A 12614-nucleotide genomic window follows, 5' to 3' on the forward strand; every position below is an offset into this window, starting at 1 on the left:
TAAGCCTTGGTTTCTTATCTGTAAGATGGGGGTAAGGGCTACCTTGAAGAGTGGCCAAAAGGAGGTAAACCTATGCAAAATTCCTGGCACAAAGGCTGGCAGAGAATATTCATTCTGTGGTGTTAGCACTCTTCCATCCTTCACATCACCAGGAATTTCTGAGCCCACTGAACTCAGCATTGAGTCCCTCCAGCTCAGGTCTTGGTCTCTGATGAGGAACCACAGAGACAGGCTGTGGCAGGGCCTGACCATCTTACATGACATAAAGCACAAAGCCAAGAATATGCTCCAAAGTCCCATAGGCCTCTATTCCCCCCCTTCCTTTAGTGGCCTGTCTCAGGTAATATTTCCTCCATGAAAGTAAAACATCCTAGAACTACATCCTTGAGATTCCAAGATCAAGAAAGGCCTTCAGTTTGGAATTCTGGAATCTACTAAAAAGTTCTTCATCCTCCCTCTTCAAAGCCATAGCCACATCCTGAGAGATTATAAGTTTGAAGACCCCACCCGACCTCCTCCCAGCCTTCATCTTTACAGATCTCATTCTTGGAAACCCACCACTGTGTAGTGAAGGAGGCCAGCTCAGTCATCAGCACTCTTCCCCACTTTTGGAGTTTAATCTGTTTGCAGGGACCTCTTTTGTCCAAAGACAGATCTCCACAAGAAGGGGCCCTCCCTAAACCAGATGAACATTTACACAGACTGAAATCTCAAATGCCTGCCTACAGGGCGAGACAGGTAAAGTAAATGAATTAAGAAGGTGGACGTTATTCAATGGAGAGTGGCGGGGGACTGTGGTGAACAGGAGAGCACGCTTATACAAGTGGCAGGGGCACCTCAGCTCTGTCCATCGTGGCCATCCCAGCTCTTTCCTCCGCTTCTCTCCAGTCTCTGCAACTCAGGCCCACTCCCTTTTCCTTCCTCCCCTCTCTTCCCGGGCGTCGCAGGCTTTCAGCACAGCCACCCAACCCCGGGCGCTCCAGAGAGCTGCAGAGGAACAGCTGATGAGATGCTCTCTGACGTAGACCCACTTCTCCCCTGGGAACCCCAAGCGGGCAGAGGGAGGGGCCAAAGCCGCGCCCTGAGGGTCCACATTCTGTCTGGAAAAACAGGGCCTCACGCTCGGGAGCTCCAGGGTGGCGATGAGCGTACAGCATACCTCCCAGAAAACACTAACCTCCCAGTGGAATAAAGGGGGCAAGGAGGACAGGGTCAAAGGACGCGATGGAGCCGTGTGGTTTCCGGATGGGAAACCCCCATCGTTTAGGCACCCTTCCGCACAAGTCACTTCCAAACCAGATAACTCTCGGGGACGGGCGCTTCAGACAGGCGGTGGCTCCTACGCAAATGGCTCTGTCCCCGCGCCCTCGGTCCGTGGCGCGCGCAGCTGCGGTAGTCACTGCGCTTCCCCGCCCCCGCTCCTGGATGCCCCCCCTCCCTCTCTCCGCCAGGCCCGGAGCAGGAGCTCCGCCCACAACGCGCCGCCCCAGGCACCCCCCAACCCCGCCACCCCACGCCTTAAAAGCCGGTGCACACTGCTCCGCCGCGTCCCGGCCGGCTCACCTCTCTTCTCCTCGTCAGCTCCAGCGCAGCCGCTCCCCCGGTCCTGGTCCCGGCACCATGAGCTTCGGCTCGGAGCACTACCTGGGCGCCGCCTCCTCCTACCGCAAGGTGTTCGGAGACGGCTCGCGCCTGTCCTCGCGTCTCCCCGGGGCCGGCGGCGCGGGTAGCTTCCGCTCGCAGTCGCTGTCCCGCTGCAATGTGGCCTCCTCGGCTGCCTGCTCCTCGGCCTCGTCGCTCGGCCTGGGCCTGGCCTACCGCCGGTCTCCGGCGTCCGACGGGCTGGACCTGAGTCAGGCGGCGGCGCGCACCAACGAGTACAAGATCATCCGCACTAACGAGAAGGAGCAGCTTCAGGGCCTCAACGACCGCTTCGCCATGTTCATCGAGAAGGTGCACCAGCTGGAGACGCAGAACCGCGCGCTCGAGGCCGAGCTGGCCGCGCTGCGGCAGCGCCACGCCGAGCCGTCGCGCCTCGGAGAGCTCTTCCAGCGCGAGCTGCGCGAGCTGCGCGCGCAGCTGGAGGAGGCGAGCTCGGCGCGCGCGCAAGCCCTGCTGGAGCGCGACGGGCTGGCGGAGGAGGTGCAGCGGCTACGGGCACGCTGCGAGGAGGAGAGCCGAGGGCGCGAAGGGGCCGAGCGCGCCCTGAAGGCGCAGCAGCGCGACGTGGACGGCGCCACGCTGGCCCGCCTGGATCTGGAGAAGAAGGTGGAGTCGCTGCTGGACGAGCTGGCCTTCGTGCGCCAGGTGCACGACGAGGAGGTGGCCGAGCTACTGGCCACGCTGCAGGCGTCGTCGCAGGCCGCGGCCGAGGTGGACGTGGCTGTGGCTAAACCAGACCTGACTTCGGCGCTGAGGGAGATCCGCGCCCAGTATGAGTCCCTGGCCGCCAAGAACCTGCAGTCAGCTGAGGAGTGGTACAAGTCCAAGTTTGCCAACCTGAACGAGCAGGCGGCGCGCAGCACCGAGGCCATCCGGGCCAGCCGCGAGGAGATTCACGAGTACCGGCGCCAGCTGCAGGCACGCACCATCGAGATCGAGGGGCTGCGCGGGGCCAACGAGTCCTTGGAAAGGCAGATCCTGGAGCTGGAGGAGCGTCACAGTGCCGAGGTGGCCAGCTACCAGGTAAAGGTTGGAACGCTGCGTAGGGAGGGGAGTCCTGTTCTCTCCCGCGCATACTTCCCGCACAGTTGGGGCTCTAGAAACCAAGGAGAGGATAAGGGAGGGGACAGAAAGAGCCCCGCCTGGAGGCATTAGCAAACAAAAAGCCCTGGAGCCTCTCTCGCTAATTTTAGGGGCCTGGACGCCCTCTTTCCCTGCCCCTCACTTAACGTCCCTATCCAAGCCCTTCTAACAAAGAAGCCCTCAAGCTTCTGTTCTTCGGAGTCTTAAAATCTACCTCATGCCTCCCTGTCAGCAAGTGGGCATAAACACGCTGGCGACCTGAAGAACAACACCCACCCAAAGTAGGAGTGAGCCCAACGGGGGTGGGTCAAAGCCTCTCCATGGCTCGTGGTGCTGTTTCCGCTGTCTGGCTTGTTTGATTGACTTTGAAAGGCTTTCTGTGCGCCCTGGAAATAGTCCTGCCCTTGGGTTGGGGGAAGAATGAGGGACTAAACTGGGAAGGGTTCTATCCCATTGTCTTGACTTTTGCCCTCAAAGGAGTAGAGATTGGGAGCCAACAAGATGAGTGATTGGGCTAGTAATAACCGCTCTGCTCTGTCCTCCCCCAACACAGATACACGGTTCCCTCCTCCACGGAGTAATGTTACTACTTCCTAAAGAAAGCTTTGCAGTCGTCAGCAAATGAGAGTGGTCGGTCGCTGTCCTCGGTGCTGATCTCTCGTTCTTCTCATCTCAGAATTTCCCTCTTGTCTCATGTCCCAGTTATGAGTCTCTAGACAATTAACTGCTTTGATTTTTTTTTTCTTCTGCAACACCAACACATCAGTCTTGGCTACCTGCAATCAAAAAGGTCACCTCGTGGACAGCATCAATTTTCACTTTCATGGATGGCTTAGCACTTAACAAAAACCACTTAATCTGCTCAGCAGCAGTGAAATCCCACTCGAACATGCCCATTTCCTTAACATTCTTCCATCCTAAGTGCATGTGATAAATCACAGAGATGGGTTCATCTTTGTTATAGGTCACTTATTTTTTTTCCTTCTTTGCCTGTCCTCTAAGCCCCTGTGAAGGTATCGATTGGCTCTTTCCTCCTTTTCTCTACAAACAAAGGCCACTGCCTCTTCAGTTTTACCACATAGAACATTCTGGGCTTATGACCACAAAGGACACAGAGGCAGGAGGAAAGTGTAGAAAAGAATCTAAATAGTGTGGTTCTGTTTCAAGGTGCAATAAAAATTCCATGGGATAGAATGCTAATAATTCGGAAACTTGCAATAATTCATTCTAGCCAAGATCAAAGTTTACATTTGATAAAATTAATGGGGTTTGGGAACATTAATAAAATACAATCAAGAAAGGAGTGAAACCTCAAAATGCTATTTGAGTCTGGAGCTATTGATGTGCAGTATTTGCTGTTCATTATAAGTTACTCCCTTTGATAAAGGAAGGAAGCTTGCTTAGACCATTTGTTTTGGTGTTTGGAATTACAGTAATATTCAAATACTTCTATTCCACTTCAATATCTGTAACTTGAACTTTTCACTCTGTGGCCTAGGTCCCAGACGGCCTGAACTAATCACATTTAGTTAATTGAGACTTCATGTTTTCTTCTAGAAGCTTCAAAGGATGAGTTAGGTGGTCTTCTGGAGGGCTAGCCCAGTATTTCTCTAAAAAGGATAACTTACCCACAACCTCCATCTGAATTGGGCTTTGCCATGTCCTCTGTTTGCTCATTATAGCCCTTGTATTCTGAGAGGTAGTGACAGTATTGTCTGGCTTGTTTTGTTTGCTTTAAAAGGCTTTCAGTGTTAGACAATAGTAGGGTCATGGAGATGTAGTCTGCAGAAAACAAAAAACACCAGAAACTGCAGCCTCTGCAGCTCTGCAGTGCTGCCCCCGTCAGCTTTAGCCTCAGAGCCTCAGTGGACCTGCTTTGAATGGAAGAGAAGATCAGACAACATATATACATATATATATATGTATATATGTGTGTGTGTGTGTGTGTGTGTGTGTGTGTGTGTGTGTGTGTGTGTGTCCTACCTACCTCTTAGGACCTAAGGCTGAGGTGGGGCTCACATCTTCACCTAAGGATCCTGAAGTCCTGAAGCCACAAGGGAGTCATCGGGCTATTCTCTGCAGCAGTCTTAGCAGTGCTGACTGAGATGAAAAGCCTCCTCCACAGTGAGATTCAGCCATTGTTTTCTTGCCCTCTAACCCCCTCCCCCTCCCCTTTCACTGCAGTAATGGAGGCTGTTCTTTCTTCGGCTTCAGAGATTAGTGGTAGGCTCATCTTCTTTTGCAAGTTTGCCACCCTCTTAGAGGCAGAGGAGGGCCCCATTAAAGTCACATTTTCCCTGCTCCTGAGAGCTAACAGCCTATTTGAGGAAAGAAAGCTTATCACACTTTTGAAAGGGTGATGAATGATTCAAGGTGACATAGTAAGTATACAGTGGTGTATGAGAGAGCCTGAATAAGGTAACAGGAAAAATTATGAGGAGTTAGGGCTGTTGTCCTCAGAAGCCAAACAGAGCCACCCTCTTTAGCTGAAGGTTTTCCATTTCTGACACAGGGTGATTCTGGTTCCTGCATAGCTGCTTCACCACCATTAGAGTTCTTGCTCTGCCAAAGATGTCGAAGGACGTTTTTGCAGGGTACTGGGGGCCCTGGCCCTATACTGTGGTCAGTCTTGGAAAGCTGAAGCTTTCCTTGAAAGACCTTGCTGAACAATCAAGATCACACCATTAGTTAATGCTCTCCAGGGAGATGAGCCAAGTCTGCCCTCTTCTCTCCAGTATGAGATTGGAATGCAGCCTAATTAAATAGGAGGAAGGGGCTGGCCCCTTGGAGATTGGGGGTGGCAGTGGCTGAGTAAAAATCTATAGCTTGATAGATCCATTTCTGAAATTAGAATTCAAGAAAAAAGCTTCATTTGGTCCCTCTCTTTTTTTTTTTTTCCAACTCATCCATGTGCTTTTTGCTTTCTTTTGTTCTGTTTTTGCCCCCTCTACCTACTGTATTATTGTCACCTGGGCCATCCTGATAGAGCCTTTACAGAAAAAAAAAAATAGTGGTTCCTAAACCCATTGACCCACCAAGGTTACTTGGGCGCTTAACAGAAAGATTCTCAGGCCCACTCCCAAAGATAGGGATTCAGCAGTTTGCAGGTGGGGCCCAGGAATATGCAATTTCGATAAAAGCACCGTCATTCCTCAGACTGATTTGGGTGTGCATTGACTTAAACCACATTTCCCAGTGTAAATCAGCCTATAGAAATACATATAATGCAACATTTTAAAGTATGGTAGGAAATAAAAATATGGGATGAAGCAAAGATAGGTGTGAGAAAAGGCAGCACAGTGACCTGTGAGTGTACCATATATAGAAATCCTCTCTCCCCACCTTCATTTATCAGGCAGAGCAGTAATTCTGAACAGCCTCTTTCAATCAGTGAGTGCCGCACTCATTACTGCTCACCTGGCTGAGGGCCCCTCAAAGTGATGAAACCCACAGCACTGTCTGTTGTTCCTATGCTCTACTGCAGATGCTAGTGTGGCCAGTTCTCTCTCTTTACTCCCAGCCCGCATCCTTCCTTCCGGCCCTGAGGAAGATGCTCAGCACTTGGTTTAGCCATTCCAGGAGAGACCCCCGCTGGAGCTGGGAGTGCCTCTCTCCCACTCCCTCAGGCTAATCCAGCAGTAGCTGCGTGGTTGGGGGAGGGAGCAGTCTGCAGCGCTCTGCTCACATTCCGAGCTGGAGGCCATCTTTGGCAGGGCTTTTGAAGGGCAATGCAAGACAGCCTGGTGTGGGGAAGAGAGTGCAAACAAGAGACTGGACACTGAGGAGCAGTGGTCAGCAGTCAGCACAGTTCCTTCTAACAGGAGCAAAGGCGTGCTTTCTGTCTACACTGATCCATAAAATAGACGTGAAATGTGTAACAGAAAAGTTTAAGGAAATTTCAGCTATCTGGAACTCAGGTCCCCAACAACCTCTCATTCAGAAAACACAGCTGTGAAACAAAAATAATTTTTTTAAAAAGGACCTAATTAACCTGCTGATGTGACAAAATGTCTATCTCTAAATCACATATTGGGAAGTTGGTCCTTTTGCTGCTCCCAGCCTGTTTATTGTTAACTTTACATGATTCTAAAGTACTTTGCTATTTGGATTTCAAGCCTGCAGCAAGATAAAGAAGAGGAGCCACTGGAGTCAGGCATTGTCAAGAATGAGTAGAAACAATCAGTTAAACTTTCAGGACAAAGAAAACCAATACATAGCAAACACTAACTCAAACACTGCTCTATGAATTGGGAGATTGGGATTGACATATATACACTAATATATATATAATAGATAACTAATAAGGACCTGCTGTATAAAAAATAATAAAATTTTAAAAAATTTTTAAAAATTATAAAAAATACTGCTCTAAGGGGCCATTTAGGATAGAAATAAACAGTCTGATATATCTTAGTTGACCTAAAAATGACATCACAGTATTATAGAAAAATAATTGATCATTATCTTAATCCTTAGTTGCTGAGAAAGGTTGCATTGTGTTTAGTGTCCTAGGTAAGAGTACTACAAACCACTTTAGAAAGGTTTTTATTTAAAATTGTGATTTTTAAAAAATCTGTTACGGAGATGTACATCTTCGTGAAAAACAAACAAAAAATAATAACGTGGTGCTTTAAGGGGTTTGCCTCCAACTCTCCAACATTAAAATTTTATTTTACGTTGCCTTCCTTAGTTATCTAAAGGGTTGTAGGGAGGGCTCGTGATTAATTTGTCCATATCATTATAAGGGTAGAGAGTTAACAAGGGTAGAGATATTAACAATATTAAAAATCACTAAAATTTATTGAGCATTCCTAGGTGCCAAATGCTGTTCTAATGCCTATTATCTAATTTAACAGATAATGGATTCATCACATAATAATGTGAGGTACATTAAATTGGCATCCTAACCTGAGGATCTCAGAACACCTCAGAAAAGAATAAACACTGTAATTTCCCATATACAGAAATGGAAGTTTCAAAGAAACTAAAATATAGAAGACTGACTGAGGTATGTTAGATGTTTGTGGCAGGGCAAGAAATGCAACCCAAAGATCCTGATGAAATCCTCTTTTTTTCCTCATGTAACATTTCTCTTGCTCCTTTGCATAATGAGTATACTCCCTCCCCTTTCTCCTTTTTCCTTCACCCTAGATGCTTTTCCCCCTTACCACAATAATATTGATTCTCTTACCTCTAATGCGTCACTAGCAGACTTGCTTGTAGGCTAGTTTAACCTCAAATATAGCAACCATCCAGTAAAATTTCTTGGTAAAAATCCTTTTAAACTCTCATGATCTCTTAACACACTTTGGAATATTTTCATCACTGTCCAGTGTATTATGTATTTTCCCCACTGCTTATCATCCCTTGCTCTGTACCCATCAGTTAATTGAGTTTCTTCTTTGTGGTATTCCTGTCAATATTTATAGAACAGGTAGGTGGTATGAATTTTTGTTCTTTCTGCAGATTCTCTTGATTTGGAAGTTTGTACCCCCAATGTGTCAGCCCTGCCTTTCACCATTGCTTCAACATCCCCACAAGGGAAGTTCAAAGGTTCCTCAGCTCTTACTTTCTTGAGGTTTCTGATATTTTTATCTGCATCACTACTTCATAAAAATAACTCTCAGTCATTGTGCTCTTCATGTTGACAGAGTTGCAACTGTATTATATAAATTATTTGCTCAGAATAAGAAAATAAATGCTTATGTAGCATCATTCATTCATTCAACAGTCATTCATTGAGCATCTACAGTGTGCATTGTGCTAGGCTGTGGGCTTCCAGAGGTGAACTAGACAGAAGGGGTCCAGGTTTCCATGTAAATTACATCCTGGTTCAATTGTTCTCTAATAGTGATTCACCCTCCCAGGGACGTTTAGCAGTGTCTGGAGACATTGTTGATTTTCACAACTGGGAGGCAGGGCACGTGCTACTGGCATCTAGTGGATAGAGGTCAGGGATGCTGCTAAAAATCCTGCGTTCATAGGACAGCCCCCCACAACAAGGAATTACCCAGATAATGAGAAGAGCTAAAAAGCAGAGTGGGGACTTCCCTGGTGGTGCAGTGGTTAAGAATCTGCCTGCCAATGCAGGGGACACGGGTTAGATCCCTGGTCCGGGAAGATCCCACATGCCACGGAACAACTAAGCCCGTGCGCCACAACTACCGAGCCTGCGCTCTAGAGCCCGCGAGCCACACCTACTGAGCCCGCGTGCTGCAACTACTGAAGCCCACGCGCCTAGAGCCGGCGCTCCGCAACAAGAGAAGCCACCACAATGAGAAGCCCGCACACTGCAACGAAGAGCAGCCCCCGCTCGCCACAACTAGAGAAAGCCCGCGCGCAGCAACGAAGACCCAACACAGCCAAAAATAAATAAATAAATCTATTTTTTACATATAATAAATAAATAAAAATCAGAGTGGCCAGTTTCAAGTGGGGGCTTTTTTCTAAGTTGTCTTCCCACTGGAGGTGCCTTTTTCTAATTTACACAAAGTTCCTTCATGAGCTAGCAGCTGCCCTGGTTTAAGGTAAAATCACGTGCTAGATCGGTGTGGAAAGGGTACTTAAACTGGATGCTGAGGAAGACTGTCTGAGTAGAGGGCATTTGAACTGAATCTAGTATGACATGATGTCAGTCATGTGAAGACCCACCACAGAGCATTCCAAACAGAGGAAATAGCTAGCCTGAAGGGCCTGGGATAGCAATGAACTTGGTAAGTTTAAGGAGCAAAAGAGAAGGCCAGGGTAGCTGAAACACATTGAGCAAGGGGAAGAGTAGAGGCCATGCTGAGGAGTTTGGACTTAATTCCAAAGCTGTTGGAGGGTTTTAGGAAGATGAGCAATGGGATCTACTGTGTTTTTAAAAGATCCTCTGGTTTCTCAAGAATCACAGATTTAAAGCTATTTTTCTTCTGTGCCTGGGTTTGCACCTGGAGGAACTTAAAGCAAAAGTATTATATGAACTTAGTTTCCTTTTAAAAAAATATTATAATTTCAATCTGCCATTTGGATTAAAAAAAAATTCCTTGGAGTGTTTATGCTTCCTCCTATCTGTCATGAAAATGCTTTCAGTAAAGTGATTGAGTAGCAGACTTCCAGGAAACCATCAAAACAAATGGAGGCAGAGAAGACTTGCCATCCCCTCTGTGCTGTCCACAGTTGGAATTTTCTGAATCTGAGCTCCTAACCTGAGCCTTTGGTTTGGGAAAGTACATGTAACAACTGAGTGATTCAGCAGTAATACAACAAGCAAGGGAGGGACGGTAAGTAAGTAAAAAATAAATATTTCCCCAGTATTCAGTTTAGAACCATGTGCTCCGTGGTAGAAATGTATCCAAATCTCCTGGGGACCTTTATGAAAAAATGCAGATGCTGGGACCCCACCCTAGAACAAATGAATCAGAATCTGGGCTGGGGGACAGGTCTGGATTTTTAATGTGTAGGCAGGGTTGAGAATCCTTGCTTTCTCAATCTAAGTCTCAGTCTCCATGAATGCCAGCTGCTTTGGCCTAAATATGTTGGACATGTCTTGCTTTTCAGGATAACATTGGGCAGCTGGAGAATGATCTGAGGAACACCAAGAGTGAGATGGCCCGTCACCTTCGGGAGTACCAGGACTTGCTCAATGTCAAAATGGCTCTTGACATTGAGATAGCAGCTTACAGGTATGTCACAGGGCATGCTCACCCAAGCAGATCCCATCACCTGGGGCATCTCTACCCAAATAAGTGGTTTTAGTCTCTCTGATTTCTGATGGGTGAGGGGGGGGGGTTAAGGAAAAGCATCACGGGCTCCTTCCAGGTGAGCTGACCCTTATGTCCCTCGACTTGGTTATATCCCAGCTCCACCTTACTAGGCCTGGAGTAGTCTACCTACCTCTGCAAGGATTTAAGGGGATAATGTGAGTGCACAGAGGTTGAAATAAAATCCATCAGACTCTAACTTTAAAAATAAGGTTTGTGTAACATAGAAAGTCCCAACAGGTGAGGTATCCCCCTGGATTCCTACTCAAGCAATATATAAGTGAACATTTACCTCTAAAAAAAATAAATACAGGGTGGTGGTGGTGGGGGTGTGATGAATTGGGAGATTGGGATTGACATGTATACACTAATATGTATAAAATAGATAACTAATAAGAACCTGCTGTGTAAATAAAATAAAATTCAAAATAAATAAATAACAGCAGCTACTATTTTTTGAATGACTACTGCGTGCCAGGCACTATATTAGATACTGCATATAAATTATCTAGGTATCAAGTCATATTATTCCCATTTTTTCAGATGAGAAAACTTGAACCACAGACTGTGCAACATGCTCAAAGTCACAGTGCTGGTAACGGAAGAGCTCAAACTCAACCCCAGATCTGTCTGAAAATTTTTTCTTTTTTTCCTTACACTATGTATACTACTTCAAAACAAAGCTCCAAGAGGAGTTGATAGTGTTTTGAGTTTCTGATTTTTTAAAACAAATGATAAAAATTATTAGAGTTATGAGGAAAAAAAGGTATTGGGGCCATGCTTTTATGATGCTGTTTAAGCCAGGCTGGGAAAAAGCTTGGTATCTGAAACAGTTTAATTCACTGGTTTCTGTTATTGCTGATTCCATTTCCTTTGTACCCCTACACGTTGAAAAAAATACAAATCTCAAGTTCAGGCTGATTAGGCAATTCCTTTGTGGACTTCTTACCTTCTTATCCCTGTTGCACTTAAGGTGTTAATTAGTAAAATTACTTCTCCTTAGAGCTTTGTAGACTCTAAGTGCCAAAAATGGGTGTGATGAAACCAAGGGGAGTTGTAGGGTTTTTTTAAATGTATTTGCGAATAGGATAGGTTTCCCCTTGACAGTGCTTTAAACGCAGCTTGTGCTAAAGATTTTTGAGTGTGTGTGTGTGTGTGAGTGTGTGTTTGAGTGTGTGTGTGCACGTGCCGGATAAAGTCCAGGTCTTTGAGCCTTGAAATTCAATATTTATTGGCCTCAATCTCATGAAGAAACTGCGAAATCTTTCTAATCTTTCTAAAATGAATAGAGGCTGGAGGGTTAAATTCTTTAAAAGTTTCAAGTTGACTTCCTGAGAGTTTTTCTCTGTTGGATTTACAGGAAACTGCTCGAAGGCGAAGAGACACGTTTTAGCACCAGTGGATTAAGCATTTCAGGGCTGAATCCACTTCCCAATCCAAGCTATCTGCTCCCTCCTAGAATCCTCAGTTCCACCACCTCCAAAGTCTCATCCACTGGGCTGTCTCTTAAGAAAGAGGAGGAGGAAGAGGAGGCTTCTAAGGTAGCCACGAAGAAAACCTCCCAGATAGGGGAAAGTTTTGAAGAAATATTGGAGGAGACAGTGATATCTGCTAAGAAAACCGAGAAATCAAATATAGAAGAAAGCACCATTTCAAGCCAAAAAATATAATTCTGTTGCTTGAAAAAAGTTAATGCTTAAGAGGGGATAATATGCATTTGACTTGTTAAACAGCCTATTCCTGATCCAAAACACCTGTCGCCACTATACAATGTTTTCAAGGCCTCAGTCTCATATTTAGCATTGAATACTTACTTTCTCTAATAAGAAAACCACACCTTAGATTGGAGCAAACCACAGTCCTAGAGCAATCACAGAGGAGTTATCTAAGAATGCAGCTTTCTCACCTAAACCTTAGGCTTCACAGCAATAGATGATTCAGGTACAGAGGAAGTACAAACTAAGGTACTAAATCTGTGATCGTCATCATTTTGCTGTGAATTGAAATTAAAACCTATATTCACTCACCATACCCAGCCATTACCCAGCTATTTAATCTCACTCTAGATACCTAAAACATAAGGTCACTGCCAAAGATAAACCCACGGTCCACACCTGACACCACTCT

At 46.3% G+C, this 12614-nt stretch overlaps 1 protein-coding gene across 1 annotated transcript; it reads left to right on the top strand.

The window, feature by feature from the left end:
- Window positions 1-1620: 1620 nt before the first annotated feature.
- INA (internexin neuronal intermediate filament protein alpha) lies at window positions 1621-12157 on the top strand (the record flags this gene model as incomplete). The annotated part of the gene is made up of 3 exons (XM_082674148.1): window positions 1621-2685; window positions 10285-10409; window positions 11848-12157. 3 exons carry the CDS (start codon window positions 1621-1623, stop codon window positions 12155-12157), a joined length of 1500 nt encoding a protein of 499 aa, XP_082530274.1.
- Window positions 12158-12614: the final 457 nt, after the last annotated feature.

Source organism: Grampus griseus, assembly GCF_964374135.1.
Source record: "Grampus griseus genome assembly, chromosome: 16".
Lineage (NCBI taxonomy): Eukaryota > Metazoa > Chordata > Mammalia > Artiodactyla > Delphinidae > Grampus > Grampus griseus.